This window comes from Balaenoptera borealis, assembly GCF_965194805.1.
Source record: "Balaenoptera borealis genome assembly, chromosome: 17".
Lineage (NCBI taxonomy): Eukaryota > Metazoa > Chordata > Mammalia > Artiodactyla > Balaenopteridae > Balaenoptera > Balaenoptera borealis.
Window position 1 is genome coordinate 7,910,539 of NC_138876.1, and position 16,758 is coordinate 7,927,296.

Consider the following 16,758-nt stretch of genomic DNA (forward strand, 5'->3'; position numbering starts at 1 on the left):
TCTTAATTTCTATTTCTGATAGTTTGCTGTTAGTGTATAGAAATGGAACAGATTTCTGTACATTAATTTTGTATCCTGCAACTTTACTGAATTCATTGATGAATTGATTTAGGTTTTTGGAGGTGTCTTTAGAATTTTCTATGTATAGTATCATGTCCTCTGCAAACAGTGACAGTTTTACTTCTTCCTTCCTAATAAAGGAATTTTTATTCCTTTTATTATTTTTTTTCTTTTTCTTGTCTGAGTGCTGTGGCTAAGACTTCCAGTACTATGTTGAATAAAAGTGGTGATAGTGGGCATCCTTGTATTTTTCCTGATCTTAGAGGAAATGCTTTTATCTTTTCACCAGTGAGTATGGTGTTAGCTGTGGGCTTGTCATATATGGTGTTTATTATATTGAGATATGTTCTCTCTATACCCACTTTGTTGAGAGTTTTTATCATAAATGGATGTTCAATTTTGTCAAAAGCTTTTTCTGCATCTATTGAGATGATCATGTGATTTGTATTCTTCAATTTGCTAATGTCATGTATTATATTGATTGATTTGTGGATATTGAACTATCCTTCCATTTTTGGGAGAAATCTCACTTGATCATGGTATATGTTTTTAATGTATTGTTGAATTGTTTACTAATATTTTGTTGAGGATTTTTAAAATTTGTTTATTTATTTATTTTCGGCTGTGTTGGGTCTTTGTTGCTGTGTGTGGGCTTTCTCTAGTTGCAGTGAGCGGGGGCTATTCTTCATTGCGGTGCGTGGGCTTCTCATTGCGGTGGCTTCTCTTGCTGTGGAGCTTGGGCTCTAGGTGCATGGGCTTCAGTAGTTGTGGCGCACGGGCTTCAGTAGTTGTGGCTCACGGGCTCTAGAGCGCAGGCTCAGTAGTTGTGGCGCACGGGCTTAGTTGCTCCGCGGCATGTGGGATCTCCCCAGACCAGGGCTTGAACCCGTGTCCCCTGCATTGGAGGTGGATTCTTAACCACTGGGCCACCAGGGAAGTCCCGAGGATTTTTACATCTATGTTCATCAGTGATATTTGGCCTGTAATATCTTTGTGTGTGATATCTTTGTCTGGTTTTGGTATCGTGCTGGCCTCATAGAATGAGCTCAGAAGTGTTCCTTCCTGTGCAATATTTTGGTATAGTTTGAGAAGGAAGGGTGTTAACTCTTTTCAAAATGTTTGGTAGAGTTTATCTGTGAAGCAATCTGATCCTGGACTTTTGATTGTTGGGAGGTTTTTGTTTGTTTGTTTGTTTTATTACTGATTCAACTTCATTACTGGTAATTGGTCTCTTCATATTTTATATTTATTCCTGATTTAGTCTTGGGAGATGGAACATTTCTAAGAATTTATCCAATTCTTCTAGGTTGTCTGTTTTATTGGTGTATAATTATACATAGTAATCTCTTACGATCCCTTGTATTTTTGTTGTGTTGGTTGTAACTTCTTTTTCATTTCTGATTTTATTGATTAGATTTCTATTACTATTACAATTTCTTCCTTTATTTTTGTTAATATTTGGGCTGGGGCCCAAGGCCTCCTGGGGCTAGTGTCAGTCTGCTGATGGGCAGAGCTGAGTTCCAGGGTCTCTGGCTGCAGGGCCCTGGGGGTCTCAGAGTTAGTGTGTTGGCCTGCTGGTGGGTGGGGCTGTGACCTTGCCCCGTTAGTTGTTTGGCCGGAGGCATCCCAGTACTGGTGCCCAAAGACTGTTGAGCAGGGCTGGGTCCTGGTGCTAATAAGCTATAGAGAGGATTCCAAAATGGCACTGCCAGCACCAGCGTCCTCGTGGTAGAACGAGCTTCCCAAAAAGGCTGTCTCTAGTGTCTGTGTCCCTAGGGTGAGCTCCAGTTGCCTCCTGCCTCTCTGGGAGCCTCTCCAAGCTCAGCATTAGGGTCTGACTCAGGCTCCTTTCAAGTTACTGCTTCTGCCCTGGGTCCCGGAGCGTATGAGGTTTTGTATGTGCCCTTCGAGAGCGGAGGCTCTATTTTCCACAGTCCTCTGGCTCTCCCCAAAGCAAGCCCTGCTGGCCTTCAAAGCCAGACATTTTGAGGGCTTGTCTTCCTGGTTCAGGATCCCCAGGCTGGGGAGGCCAGTGTGGGCTCAGACCCCTCGCTCCTTGGGGAGGATCTCTGCAGCTGTAATAACCCTCCCGTTTGTGGGTTGCCCACCTGAGGTCCTGAATATAACATAAGTCTGCCCCACCTACCCATCTCATTGTGGTTCCTTCTTTATGTCTTTAGTTGTAGAAGATCTTTTCTGCTAGATTCTGGTCTTTCTCATCAATAGTTATTCTGTAAATAGTTGTAATTTTATGCGGCCCATGGGAGGAGGTGAACATAAGGTCTTCCTACTCCACCATCTTGGCCACTCCCCCAGAGTTGTTCTTCTCTGATGGAAGGTTTGGGGGCCCTTCACCAGTCAGTTCTGATTTCACGCCCCCCTGTGCCTCCACGTAAAGCCAGCCAGGACCCCAAAGGCCAGGACGTGGTGGGATCCATTTTTCAGTGATCAGCAGGTTCACAGACGCTAATTGCCCACAGCCGCTCCTCGTATTCTCAGGACGGTTGAGCCGGCAGGTCACCCTCGCTGTGTGTCCCAAAGCTGGTGTATGAGGAAGCAAAGTGAAAGCAGATGGGGCTGGGCCTCTTCGGGGACAGGGACGTGGTGGCAGATGAGAGGCTGCAGCTGCAACCCTCTGCTTGTTGGTTTGTTTCCTTCCCTCCCACCGTCTGCTCACTCAGCTGGTGCGAGGAGCTTTGCCCTGGCACCTCTGGGGACTCTCTGCCCGTCCGCCTTCTCCAGGTTCACCAAGCCCTCATCATGGGCAGGACGCCACGCCAAGCACACAGAGTGGCAGAGAAAAGATTCCATGCCTTCCACTTCTGGCTGTGGCCGAAGCTTGTGTCAGACCACTTATCCCACCAAGGACTATAAGAGCTGGATAAGATAGAAATTCAGCTCTTCGAAGGTTTTAGAGAGCAACCAGGCAGCCAGGACTTGAGGGACGAAGACCCCTGGAAGGAGAGAAATGGTCGGGGGTGAGCCTGATGCTTCCTGCCGCCTGCCTGCCCAAGGGATGCACTGGCTCGTGGGAAGCTCCAGAGGACAGACAGAGAGAAGCAACTCAGTGTTGAGCAGTCTCACGAGGCTGGAAATAAAAAATAATAGTAAAGAAATGAAATAAAAATGTAGTGCAGGACTACCAAGTCAGCTAAAATTAAGGGGCCAAGAACCTAGAGCAACAGAAACCACAGGCAGAGAGTCATTACTCCACACCTCTTTTTCCTTTCAAGGCATTTGCCGAATTTAAGTTGCGTGGGACCAGAGCCTAAGGAAACAAGCTGGAAACAGCAGCTGAGAGGTTGAAAAGCTAGACTGAGCTTTTGACAATCTCACAGTGTAGGGGAGACAGAAATTGGAAGTGAGAACGTGCAAGGAAGAGGTCTCTTGGTAGACATCCTAGCTTTCCTTTAAGAAGGGCTATGCCCTGTAAGTAAGGGCAAGCCAGAAGTAACTAGTCATCGTGAAGACAAAGTGCGGCCCCAATCAGCCTGGTCACCAGTTGGAACAAGGTAATGTGCCCGTGCTCTACCTAGCTCCAGGAGAAAACAAGTTCCTCCCTGAATAAGGACAGCCTTATCCTTAACTGCTACACTTCCAGCACATGCAGCATCCACCATTGCCAGGCATGCCAAGAGACAGAGCCAAATGACCAAAGAGACATAAAGAGAGAAAATAGACAACAGAACTAGACCCACATCTCCTCCAAATGTCATGAGGGTTAGACGGTCTTTAAATAACTGTGATGGATCATTGGAGGAAGACAGATGACAAGGTGCAGATTTTCACCTGAAAACTAGAACTTATTTAAAAAAATTACTCAGATGGAAATTCGAGAACTGAAAAATACACCTGAAATGAATATAGTATATAATTTAAACAGATTAGACACAGCAGAAGAGAGGATGGACAAGGTAGTATCCATCTCAGGAAGCTGAAAAGATGACAGGTTACAAACCCAAAGAAATGACAAGAAAGGAAATGAAAATGAGAGCAAGTCCTGATGAAGTAGAACACTTAGCTGTGTCTACAGAGGGCAGCCCAGGAGGAGGCAGGAGCCTGGAGCAAAGTGCTGGCTTTGCCACCATCTCGCTGTGTGACCTTGGACAAGTCACTTGCCTTCTCTGAACCTCAGTTTCTCCTTTCAGGGAAATAAGCATGATGGCTCATTTCACCCAGATGACGTGAGGATCCCATGGAGGACGGTCACGGCAGCTCTTTATTAGAAGTGCTGATATTACCGACAACCTAGCGTTCACTCCGTCATTTCACCAACAGTCATAGGGCAGGAGACTATGCAGAGAGCTAGGAGGGCATCCCAGCCTTGTGAGAACTACTGTGCAGTTCAGAAGGCATTAAATAAACATTCACAAACCCATACTGTCTGTTCATTTGGTTTTCCAAGTATTGGAAACAACTCTTCTCTCAGTGGCTGGTAATTGCTGCCCTCTCCTTATTGACGGGGTAGGGGGGCGGGTATCTTCATTAGGGACCCTCCTTCGGGGGATCCTTACTTTCTGAGTTCTTGAAAGGGCACCAACTCGTGTCAGCTTTTTTCAGGGACCCCGTTAGACCGTCACATCCACGTCCTCTGTGCCTCTCCCAGAACTCCCGTCTGTGGCCGTGAGATGACTGTCTCCCTGCAGACAGGACAGGCAGCTGTGTCCTCCTCCCCCCTCCCTCTCCTCGTCCTCGATGTTTTGGGAGGCTTGGCCAGCCTCCGTCCCTGGCCGCACTCTTGGCACGTGGAGATCTGTGGCCCGTGGTGTACTGGCCTCAGTTCCATCTCCGGGAGCCAGGGCTGGCGCTCCCCGTGTTTAGCAGGCACATCACAGCGTACAGAAAGTCACGCATTCCTCCTTTCTTCCTTGGGGCTGGGGGGAAGATGGAGGGCTGTTCTTGCTTTTCCACTGCAGTTTTTTTCCAGGGCTTTCAAAAGTGCTAATTGATACCAGCCTGGAAGTGTCTGCTGGTCGGTGGGTTCAGAACAAGCACCCTGGCCTCAGAGATGCAGCTACCAGGACGTCCCGGCTGGATGGGAGGAGGGGTTCATGGTCTGTACCTTGGCAGCTAAGCCTTGCCCTCTGTCCCAACTCTCACCACACCTTCCCCCGGCCTCCGCCAGCGTCAGTGTAGAGCACTAATATCTCTCGTGGAGCTGGGACGTTGTAGGGAACCTAACCTCTCCTTCAGAATTTTATTCGATCAACATGGTTCAGTAATCATCTATTTCAGTGAACTTGTCTCTGCCCTTGGCATCAGGATACAGTGTCAATAAGAGCATCATGGGCCCTGCTCATGACAAAGACAAATGTAATGAGACCATGTGAGTCCTCTGCTTAGACCCTCCAGTGGGTCTCCGTGTCCCTCAGAGAAACTTAGTCTTGATCATGGCTTCTGAGTCCCACACACCCTCAAACCCACCCACATACATGCTCCTCTCCGATCCAAGGACACCAGCCTCCTTTCTCCCAAAGGCACTGGGGCCTTGCAGATGCCTGGGAAGCTCCCACCTTAGAGTCTTTCATGACGGGTCCCCCACCACCCAGCCCAGAGCCTGGCACAGCTCAGGGCCCCAGCAAATATGCAGCGAGTGAATCACGTGAATGGACAGATCTTGCTTGCTTAGTAGCCTCGAGAAGTGGGCAGAATCTGTGTTGTCAGCCCCATGTTCCTGTTGAAGGGATGGTTCAGAGAGGATAGGTAACTTGTTCACAGTCACACAGCAAATGGGTCGTGCAACCTGATGAGAATCAGAATCTTCCGACTCTTAGTCTGTGCTTTCTTGCTCAGATCTCCACTCTGAGTTGGTGGCTCTTTCCCTTCATTCACCTCTGTATTCCTTCGTGCCACGTGTGTTCCCGGTTTCAGGGCCACGACAATGAGTGGGACTGAGTTTCTAGCCTCCTGGAGCGCCCAGCTCAGGGAGGAGACAGATTAAGTACGCAGCACAGGCAGAGCGGAGCCAGGATGCTGTGGATGCCAGGAGAGGCCCCTACTCAGGCCAGCAGTGGGCAGGCGTCCCTCCAGGATCAGCGCCAGCTGAGCCCCGAAGAATGAATCAGAGCCAGGTGGGGTGGGGTGGATTTTCCGGACGGTGGGGACAGTCCGGGTAGGTGCCCAGAGGCAGGAGCAACTGTGACCTGTGGGTCAGTCATGTTGCTTCAAGTTACAATCTGCTTTGCACAGTAAAGGGGGTTTATTCTCTCATGCCCCTGAAAAGTCACAGGGTGGGCTGCAGGGCTGGATTGACTGGGGATTCAACACTGTTCGCCTCTTCCAGTGAGCTAGCAAAATGTCCAGTACGACCCTGACCTAACATCCAAACAGCAAACTGGCCAGAGCAAAAGAACGTTTCTTTCCCCACCAGTGCAAAAAGTCAGGAGTTTCACTCCAGATGAATTAGGCTACATATCCATCCCTGGACCAATTACTGCGGTAGGAGGGGTGGGAACCCTCTGCCTGCCAAGTTAAATCAGAGCCCGCCCTTGAGGATAAGCAGGTTAATCTAACTCAGATGACAGAGCTGGTGCTTGATGGAGAAGCAGGAGACAGCTGGAAGGGACAGCTCTGGACACCGTTAGGTTCTACATACAAGTCACGTTGTCACGACAAGTAGAAAGTGGAGCGGTAGGCAAGTGGAGAGATGTTGCCACCCGGGCTGAGGTGTTGAGGAAGCAGTGGAAGCAGCACCTCTTGAGCCCTGGCTGTCTCCAGGAAGGCACTGTGGATTTAATCTGATTTTTGAGCTGCCCCTCTTTCTACCAAAAAGGTAATCAATCTCCCTTCCACTGTCGCTTTCCTGGAAAAAGTATATCCTGCTTGTTGACAGTCTACACGTTGAGGATGGGGAAGGAATTGATCAGACAAACAGAGAGAAGAGCACATTCCAGGCAAGTACCAAAGGGAATCATGTTCAAGTGCAGAGGTGTGACCACAGCTGCACTCTGCAGAAGCCCGGAAAGTCAGTGAGGTGTGGGAACTTGCGTTACAAGCGTTGGAGGAGTCCTGGTTGGCTTTCTTTGATGAAAGAACTCCCAGCTTTCTCTGTATCCCTCCAACTATGGTCATCTGGAGCCCAGTTAACGGACAGGGTGTCCCGTCCAGGGCAGAGCTCCTGCTCCTGTTTCTGGTACCCTGGCCCCTCCAGGCGCATGGAGTCAGAGGGTTGTGGATCTGGATTCAGATCCTGCTTTTTACTTTCCCCATGACCTTGGGAAAGTCATTTAATCTCTTTGAATCTCCGTTTCTTCTTAGGACAACCTGGGAAACCCCTATCTAGCTGACGGTATACTTTGTCAATCATCTGAGGAAATAGATATGTATGAATGCACCATCCTGTTGGACCCTTAGTGGCTCATCCAAGAATATTCATTCGTACATTGAAAATGGAAAATGAAAGTTTAGCAGTTACTTAATGAATACCAGAAACTCAGCATATAGCATTTTAAAAAATTAATTAATTAATTAATTAATTTTTGGCTGCGTTGGGTCTTCGTTGCTGCACGCGGGCTTTCTCTAGCTGCGGCGAGCAGGGGCTACTCTTCGTTGTGGTGCACGTGATTCTCATTGCGGTGGCTTCTCTTGCTGTGGAGCACGGGCTCTAGGCGTGCGAGCTTCAGTAGTTGTAGCACGTGGGCTCAGTAGTTGTGGCATGTGGGCTCTAGAGCGCAGGCTCAGTAGTTGTGGCGCACGGGCTTAGTTGCTCTGCGGCATGTGGGATCTTCCTGGACCAGGGCTCGAACCTGTGTCCCCTGCACTGGCAGGCAGATTCTCATCCACTGCGCCGCCAGGGAAGTCCCAGCATATAGCGTTTTGTCTTATCTTCATAACCATTCTGTAAGTGGAGCTATTATTATCCCACTTTACAGAAGGGAAAACTGAGGGCCACGAAGGTTGAATAACTTTCCCAAAGCCATACAACTGGTAAACCAGTACTTGAACCTGGGCCAGGTGGAAGCCAGGGCCACCCCCTAAGCATACCATTTTGGTTGTGGTTCAACTTTAGGATCTGAGAGAGAGAGAGTGAAGGAGAGAGAAAATAGCATGTACTTGGCAATCTCTATGTACCTGGCACTGTACGTGCATTATTAACTCATTTCACAAACTTAGGTCTGATTCTTAAATGTACTAGGTTCTGGATGCAGGAAAGATGGGTGGGCCACCTTCCGTGTCTCTTAGCAACCTTGAAGAATAGGCGTTAACATCCCACCCCACTGTACACATGCACACGCTGAGGCTCAAAAGGGTAAAAAATTGTCCGTAGCCACCTGCCACATTGGCTTGACAACAGAACGGAAGATGATGGGAGGAAGTGGAGAGAGGGAAATGGTTTTTATAAAAAAGTAATAGAAGTTCATCCTGTTTTCTTCCTCCTTTTCTGTGCAGATGACAGACAACCCTCAGTGCCTTTGTCAAGCCGGCTGCTTCATCGCCCCATCTCTGGTGACAGCATGGGCAAGACCACGTTCTAATTAAGGATTGTCACACACCATCTTCTCTGGAGGGCGGTGACAAAGACAGCTTGCCCCTGTCCTGTACCACGACCCTTCCTTCGAGGCCCTCACCTCCGAGGGACCCTGGACTGTCAACAAGGATTAATTACCCCTCAACCCCCTTGGATGGGAAAGGAAATCACTGTTATCAAGCTTCGATTAAAGCTTCATCAGGAGACATTATCGGCTGTTTAAGGATTGCTGACGAAGCAGGCCGCTTTATTTCCTGAAAAGACAAATTATATGCCAGCAGAGGCACCCCGCCACAAGTGGTCCACTTAGCCTTTGAGTATCACAGGTGATGTCGGGCACAGCCAGGTGGCCGTTGCCCAGCAGCAGTGGCCATAGGAGGCTTTGAGGCTCCCTGGGGGTCCCCGCCTTGCCTTGCAGTCGATCCTCTGTCTCTGGGATCTTTCTTGGAAGTTCCTCCTCAATTAGGCGTGATTTCCTCCAGCCCGTCCCTGGGAGGCCCCCCATCAGGCAAGCAGACATGGCGACCATGAGGAAAAGGACTCTCAAAGCGCTCACATTCCTCATCCTCTTCATCTTCCTCACCTCCTTCTTCCTGAACTACTCCCACACCATGGTGGCCACCACGTGGTTCCCCAAGCAGATGGTCCTCGAGCTCTCGGAGAACTTCAGGAGGCTCGTGAATTACCCCCACAGGCCCTGCACCTGTGCCCGCTGCATCGGACAGCGCGAGGTGTCCGCCTGGTTCGATGAGAGGTTCAACCGGTCCCTGCAGCCGCTGCTGACGGCCAAGAACGCGCTCCTGGAGGAAGACACCTACAACTGGTGGCTGGTGAGAGCTGGGGCTGAGTGTGGGTCTGGGGGTGAGATGTGGGCGGCCCCCGGCTGCCAAACGCTCAGGCCCAAGTGTGCACCAGGGGCCCTGCCAGGCGCTTGGCAGGATTCAGAATACTGGTCATCCGTACGTTCGTTCGTTCATGCATTCAGCCTCTGTTATTGAGGATCTACTGTGTATATTATAAATCAGAGCAGAGGGTTCTTGTAGCAGTTCCCTGTGTCCGCCGTAACAGGTGACCGCACTCTTGGTGGCTTATGGCAACGGAAACGCATTCTCTCGCGATTCCAGAGGCAGAAGCCTGAGCTCAAGGTGTCAGCGGGGTCGGTTTCTCCAGGTGCCTCATCTTGAATTCCTTAATTACATCTGCAAAGACCCCTTTTCCAAATAAAGTCTCATTCACAGGTTCCAGGGATTAGGACTTGGACATATCTGTTTAGAGGCCACTATTTAACCCACTCTGGGTATTGAGAAGCAAAGAAAAAACCAGATCCTTATTCTCATGGAATTATATTCTGGCAGAGAGAGGCAGATAAGAAACAAATAAACAAGATAGGCTCAGATAGATGTGCTCGGAGGAGGAGCAAAGGGGTTTGGGATAGGGAGAAACTTGGGGCAGGGGCCTCTGTAAATGGGGTCATCGGGAAGGTCTCTGAGGAGCCAGGAATTGAGCTGAGACCCGAAGGCAGAGAGGGCACCGGCTGTGGGAGGATCTGGGGAAAGTGCTGCCGGTCACAGCGACAGCGAGTGCAAGAGCCCTGGGGCAGCATCAGCTTGGTGTCTTGGAGGAGGAGGAGCTCTGTGTGGCCGTGAGCGGGGGAGGTCTGGGAGTGGGCAAGACACACAGCGAGGAGTCTGGGGTTTGTTCTAAGTGCAACAGGAAACCACTGTAGAATTTTGATTAGGGGAGGTCCATGATCTGATCTAGTTGTTGAACGCAAAGTGGATTGAAGGGGAGTGAGAAATATCCATTCATTCAAGACTTACTGAGCATCTATTAGATGCCAATATATTGAGATGGAAAAAAACAGCCTTCCCTTTTTAGCTTGCAGGGATGGTTGGGAGAGAAGGGAAAACAGACAATCACAAGGCAGGGTGATAGGTGATAGGCACTCAGGGTCCCTGGGTTTTGCTCCTGACTTTCTATATTTTATCAAGAGTGATTTTGAGGAAGCCTGTACATCTCAGATTCTCAGATTGAGGTAATAATAGTCACCTCACCAGGTTTCTCTATAGCACCGCAAACATTAGGTTTTAACATTTTTATTTATTTTTGCTGGTTTAACGGGCAAGGAAAAATGAATCTGCATTCTTTCAGCACTTACGAAGGCTGAATGTTTTCCCATGTGGCTCTTACCATTTCATCAAATTGTCCTCTCACGTCCCCACCCCAGCCCTTATGTGCAGTCCTTCTTTGCTGGAGTTTAGCCTCTTGGAAGGGATTTTGCAGGGGAGGAAGGAAGGGGAGAAGGTTCCTCACGAATAGAAATCAACAGAAAGGAGCAGGGCTTTAGAGCTTCTGGGTTCCTTGACAACACACAGACCACATGTTTTGAATAAAGAATCAGGACACCACATCTGACAAGCGCTCCTGTCCCTCCAAACGGAGATAGAGAATATTGAAATAAAAACCACCCTGGGAATTCCAGGAGGCACCGTAGCTCTGCCTAAAGGCCCCCAGACAGCCAGGACAGTCTCTGACAGATCCGGATTTAGGACCCCAAACACAGAGCCCCTGCCTTTAAAGTATGACGAGCCTGGTGGGAAATGCCCTGCAGGATACTTGGCTGGCAGGGAGCCCGCAGAAGGTGACTGATGCCAGGTGTCAGAGGGACTGGCCCTAGACACGCTCTTCCCCAGACCTACTCGGAGCCCTGGTTTGGAGCAGACCCCTCGTGTCTGCTCCCTCTTCTCCTACTTTGTCTCCGGGACGAGGGGAAGGACTTGACTGAGGTCACTCAGCCATCCATACAGAGCCAGGCCTGGGACCCGGCCGCCCGCCCCAAGGCACCCTTGTTTTCCCATCCTCTTGCCCACCGCTGCTCCTCCAGACCCACATGGGAGGGAGGGCAGGCGTGGGGGAATCAGGAAGAAGCCTTCAGGAGCTGGAGGCTGACAGGTCAGGTGCCTTGGGTATCGCAAGGTCCCCCGTGTCCTGCAGCAGTGGGGTGATGCTGGCTGTCTCAGCCTCTGTCTCCAGGCTCTGCCTTAAGACGTGATGCTTCCTCAGGGAGCCTCTGACAACCAGCAGCAGCGACTGCTTGAGCGCTGATCGTAGACAAAGAAATACACTGCTTGGAAACTAGTCAGGAAGAGTGAGAGGGGAGAGGGTGTCTTTGAACTTCTGCCCTTTCTCTCCTGCGTGCATGTCAGCAGCCCTCTGGGACTTTCGTTGTCATTTACAAAAGGCAGAGAAGTCGGAAAGTTCCTTCCCAAGGAAGACAGGGACATAGCGGTACTTGACCTGCCTCATCTACCCCAGCTGGTGAGTGGATGCTTTAGGGCTCTAATCCCCAGAAACATAGCTCGATTCCAGCCCGCTGCCCCCGAGTTCTGCTCAGCTCTGTACTCACCCCGTGGCCTAGATCTTTCCCTCTCTGGGCCTCAATCTCCGCTCCTGCCAATGAGGGTCTGAAACAGAGCCAAGGTTCCTGAAGTGTGAGCCGGTGGGGCAGCGTGATTCCTGGTGATACAGGGGCAGGGCCTTTAAGAGCATCGCATCACGCTCAGGGCGAGGAAGTCATTCGACTTTAATTCTCTTTCCATCTTTGAAGTTGCAAGGATTAAATGTCGCTCCTTGTTTCATGATGTGCCTCTTTAACACCTGCCCATCTTGGTTCTAGCAAAGGAGGGCGGCTTGCCTGGGCAAGCAACAGGATGGAGCTGGAATCGAATAAAGTGGTTCTGTTTTCATTGTATTGGACACTTTCCCTTTTTTTTGGACAGATTTTTTTACTTCTGCCAAGTATCTCTTGCTTTCCGCTTGTGGCAGAGATATGAGATTTCCTTTTAAAATAAACTTACTTTTTAAAGTGAATCGTTAAAGAGGGGTAAGTCAGTAGTAGGTGGACGGGACGACGTGATGCTGCACTCCCAGCATGGGTACCCTGCCGGCTGTGAGCCTTCAAACCCCGGGGCCCCCGAGGCAAAGCAGGCACATGTGTCACATAGTAGGTGCTCAGTAAATATTGCTGAGCACTGGATTCAAGAATGCCGTGTTGCTCCCTTAACCCAGCATACAGTGTCATGCTCCCCGAGGTAATGACATGGATGGAGGACACTCTCTGGTTCTGAGCGCATCTTCACGTTGTCAGGGCTCTTCCTGGGTGGGGGCCTCCGAGGAGGTCCCTGCGGGCAGCTTGGCTGTGGTCCTCGATCCCAGGGGTTCTCAGAGTGTGGTCCCTACATAGCAGCAGCATTACCTGGGAGCCTGTGAGAAATGGCTCTGTTGCCCAGATGTCACACATTAGCCCAGGTGATCGTGTATTCAGGAGCCCGGAGCTGCCCCAGGAGATCCTATCAGAGCAGGTGTTTAATCTGGATATAGTTTTTGTCTTATTGTGGTAAAATATACATAACATAATGTTTATCAACTGTTTATAAGTGTGCAATTCCATGGCATTAAATGCATTCACGATGTTGTCTTACCATCACCACTACCCATACCTGGCACTTTCGTCACCTCCAACAAAAGCCCCTTGTACCCACTAATAACCACCCCCCTCACCACCCCTCTCATCCCTCAGGCAACCATCATTCTACATGCTAGAGTCTGGCGATTCTAGTATCTCCTGTAAGTGGAATCGTACAATGTGTGTCCTTCTGTGTCCGGCAAATAAGCCAGTGAAATAACACTTAGCATAAGTGTTTTCAAGATTCATCCATTGGGAGCATATATCAGAATGTCCCTTTTTTATAACTGAATGATAGTCCATTGTCTGGATGTTCCACATTTTGTTTATTCACATTCATCCGTCGATGGACACTTGGGTTGTTTCCACCTTTTGGCTATTTTGAGTAATGCTGCAATGAACACGAGTGAACAAGTATGTGCTCATGACCCTGGTTTCAGTTCTTTTGTTTGTTTGTTTTTGCTTTTGTTTTGGCCTCACCTTGCAGTTTGTGGGACCCTAGTTCCCCGACCAGGGATTAAACCTGGGCCCTCAGCGCGGAGTCCAAACCACTGGACTGCCAGGGAATTCCCTGATTTCAGTTCTTTTTAATACTTAGGAATGGAATTGCTGAGAAACCACCAAACAGTTTTCCACAGTGGCTGCACTAGTTTACATTCCCACCAGCAAAGCACGAGTGTTCCAGATCCTCCACGTCCTCACCAACGCTTGCTATTTTCCCTTTTTCTTTTACTGTAACCAGTGATGTTTCTAAGTAGAAGTGTGTCTGTGGTCCTGATGTCGTTGCCTGCGGCTTCCGCAGCATGTGAGTGTCTTAGGCTAGAGGAGATGCTAGGTGGTTTTATCTAGAGGACCATCCAGGTCTCCCGGTGTGCCTCTCCTTGGGGATGCTGATTCCTCCAATGCCAGGTGGGGACCAGATGCCTGGGGATCTCCCTACACAATCCCCCCGTCACTGATCTCCTAGACAGTGGCCAAAGCAGCTGCTAGCCTCACCTTCCTCTCCCAGCCCCTCCCCTGTCCCTGGGGTTGGGAGTGACGGGTGGGACTCACCCCACAGCCACCTCCCCCTCCCCAAGCTCAGGGACTGGGCTTTCCAAAGGTCAAGGTTCCAGGGCTCTGAGGCAGGGGTGATGTTGTGGGAGAGACTTCAAGGTGGGTTTATAAAAGCCTGGCTTCAAATCCTGCTTTGGATTCGGGACACGTGCTCAACCGACCTGGGCCCCAGAGCATCCTTTCTCGTCTGCCTTTGAAGTGACACAGCCCTGCGGCTTGGTGACACGGGCAGATGCGATGCTTCTTAGGAAATCTCTCCAGGTTTCGCTCTGAGTGGGGGAGTAATGTGCATCAGCGAGTGGTCACCATGCAGCGTGGCCGAGCTCCCCCTGAGGCAGTGGACGGACGTGGGTGTACAGAGAGGGGCTCAATAGGGCGACCCACTCGTCCCACTTTTAGCACTGAGAGTCCTGCTTCTAGGGAAACCCCTGGGCCAACCAGGTGGCTGGTCACCCTCAGGATAAACCCAGTGTTTGCCTCCGCCTGTGGGTCAGAGAGGTCCCAGGGCAGCTGATCTTGGGTGTGGGTGTGAAAACAATTTGTTAAGCAGACATTGGACTCCTTGATGCATCCGGTAAAGCGCTGATTCTTGATGCATCTGGCAAAGGGCTGATTCTTGGGTCTGGCTGGAGCTTGGTGGTCCTGGGGCTGCGGGAGCTGAGAGGCGGGAGGGTGAGGGGAGCAGAGGGAGGGGAGGCGGGCGTGGAGGGTCACCCGACCCCTCTCTCATGTGCTTTACTCATACCAGCCAGTCTCATTGCGTCGAGGCCAGAGCTGTACCTCGCACATAGTAGGTGCTCAATAAACCTTTGTAGAATGAGTGAATGATCTCTTGCCTTCCCATCTCCCTGAGTGGCCCTTGGGCTCCTGGCAGGGGAGGTGGCTGTCTGAGCCGCCTGCACCTCCAGGTGCCCAGCAGAGAGAAGGGTACTCGGGAGGGGCTGGGTGACCAACCACAGGGGGCTCGGGGCCCAGCAGCGGGGGGCCAGAGGTAACCCATCCCGGCTGACTGTGTCCTGCGTCCTCCGCCCACAGAGGCTCCAGCGGGAGAAGCAGCCCGGTAACTTGAACGACACCATCAAGGAGCTGTTCCAGGTGGCGCCCGGGAACGTGGACCCCCTGCTGGAGAAGAGTTTGGTGGGCTGCCGGCGCTGTGCCGTCGTGGGCAACTCTGGCAACCTGAGGGAGTCCTGGTACGGGCCTCAGATAGACAGTCACGACTTCGTGCTCAGGTGAGCGCCAGCCCCTCGCCCCCCAGGCCACCCCGCTGCCCCGCCCGGGCCCCTGGAGCTGCAGGGGGCGTCATGGCTCAGCGTCAGGAGGTCAAGACCCCAGTCCGGGTGTGCCCAGGCTTACCTGGGGACCCCGGGCCCCTCACTGCCCCCTCTGGGCCTCAGTTTCCCCATCTGCATTGCAGATGGACCAACAGGGCCTCTCTGGACGGAGAGAAAAACCATACACAGAGGTACCCAGGGGGCTGGGAGCTTGGCCTTGAGAGGCCTGGCCAGAGGGCAAGACTAACTTGAGGACTCTTGTTTAATCTTTAAAATCCATCCCTGTCTGGGAATTCCCTGGTGGTCCAGTGGTTAGGACTCGGCACTCTCACTGCCAGGGGCCGGGGTTCGATCCCTGGTCTGGGAACTAAGATCCCGCAAGCCACACAGCCAAAAAAATAAATAAAATAAAAGCCATCTCTGTTTTGCCATCTAGGCCATAACATAACTATATACTTTTAATGTAAAATATGTTTCCCTGTCACCAAGTAAAATGGATATTCCAGGAAGATGCCCCACGTCTCTCCCGTGTTTCTTGTCATCCCCACACCAGTCACCCGACCCAGGGGCACCAGTGACTCAGACGAGAAGCACAGGCACCTTCTAGAACCATCCCCTGTTTCTGTGGTCTCTGACTTTATGTCTTTAGACCACTCACCTGGCCTCGGGCAGCCTCAGTGTACCTGGTGTCCAGTGGGAATGTCCATGGTGAGGGGGAAAGAGTCAGGTTCAGGGTCAGACAGGCCCTGAGTTCAAGGCTGCCTCTGGGTTACTCTGTGTCCTGGGATAAATTCTTTGAGCTCAGATTTCTTTGGCCGTAAAAACAGGACCATAAAGTACGTACTGGACACCATCATCGTTAAGGGTTAGTGATGTGTGTCACTGGACCAGGACAGAGTAGGCCATCGGTGGTGGCGATGGTCAGGCTCACTCGAGATCATAAATGAGAAAAAAGTAGCAAAAGCCTCTGAGCTGTGCCACAGTTGCCCCCATTTTACAGATGAGGAAGTTGGGGCCCAGCGAAAGGGGCACAGCGCAGCCTCGCGGAGCTGAAGCTGACCCTCAGAATCGGTGCCCCAGTGTGATGCCTGTCCTTTCTCCCTCCCCCTCCCAGGATGAACAAGGCCCCCACGGCAGGGTTTGAGGCCGACGTGGGCAGCAAGACCACCCACCACCTCGTGTACCCCGAGAGCTTCCGGGAGCTGGCGGAGAACGTCAGCATGGTCCTGGTCCCCTTCAAGACCACCGACCTGCAGTGGGTGATCAGCGCTACCACCACGGGCACCATCTCCCAGTGAGTCCCCTCGGGGCGTCCGGATGAGGGTCACTGCTTGTCCCGCTACTGCCCCTTGCTGTGTGAGGGCCTCTGAGACCCCGCCATGCTGTTCCACCCCCTACAGCCATGCTCGTGCTGTTCCTCCCCCGGAACACCTCCC

At 51.2% G+C, this 16,758-nt stretch overlaps 1 protein-coding gene across 3 annotated transcripts in view; it reads left to right on the top strand.

Annotated features, from left to right (window-relative positions):
• ST3GAL1 (ST3 beta-galactoside alpha-2,3-sialyltransferase 1) overlaps positions 1 to 16,758 on the top strand; it is an 84,661-nt gene that overhangs the window by 59,053 nt on the left and 8,850 nt on the right. For all 3 annotated transcript variants that reach the window (XM_082364001.1, XM_082364000.1, XM_082364002.1), the window contains 3 exons: positions 8,449 to 9,357; positions 15,084 to 15,280; positions 16,437 to 16,616. In XM_082364001.1, the coding sequence (XP_082220127.1) occupies positions 9,046 to 9,357; positions 15,084 to 15,280; positions 16,437 to 16,616 (689 nt within the window). In that variant the 5' untranslated portion in view covers positions 8,449 to 9,045. The remainder of the gene's footprint in view (positions 1 to 8,448; positions 9,358 to 15,083; positions 15,281 to 16,436; positions 16,617 to 16,758) is intronic.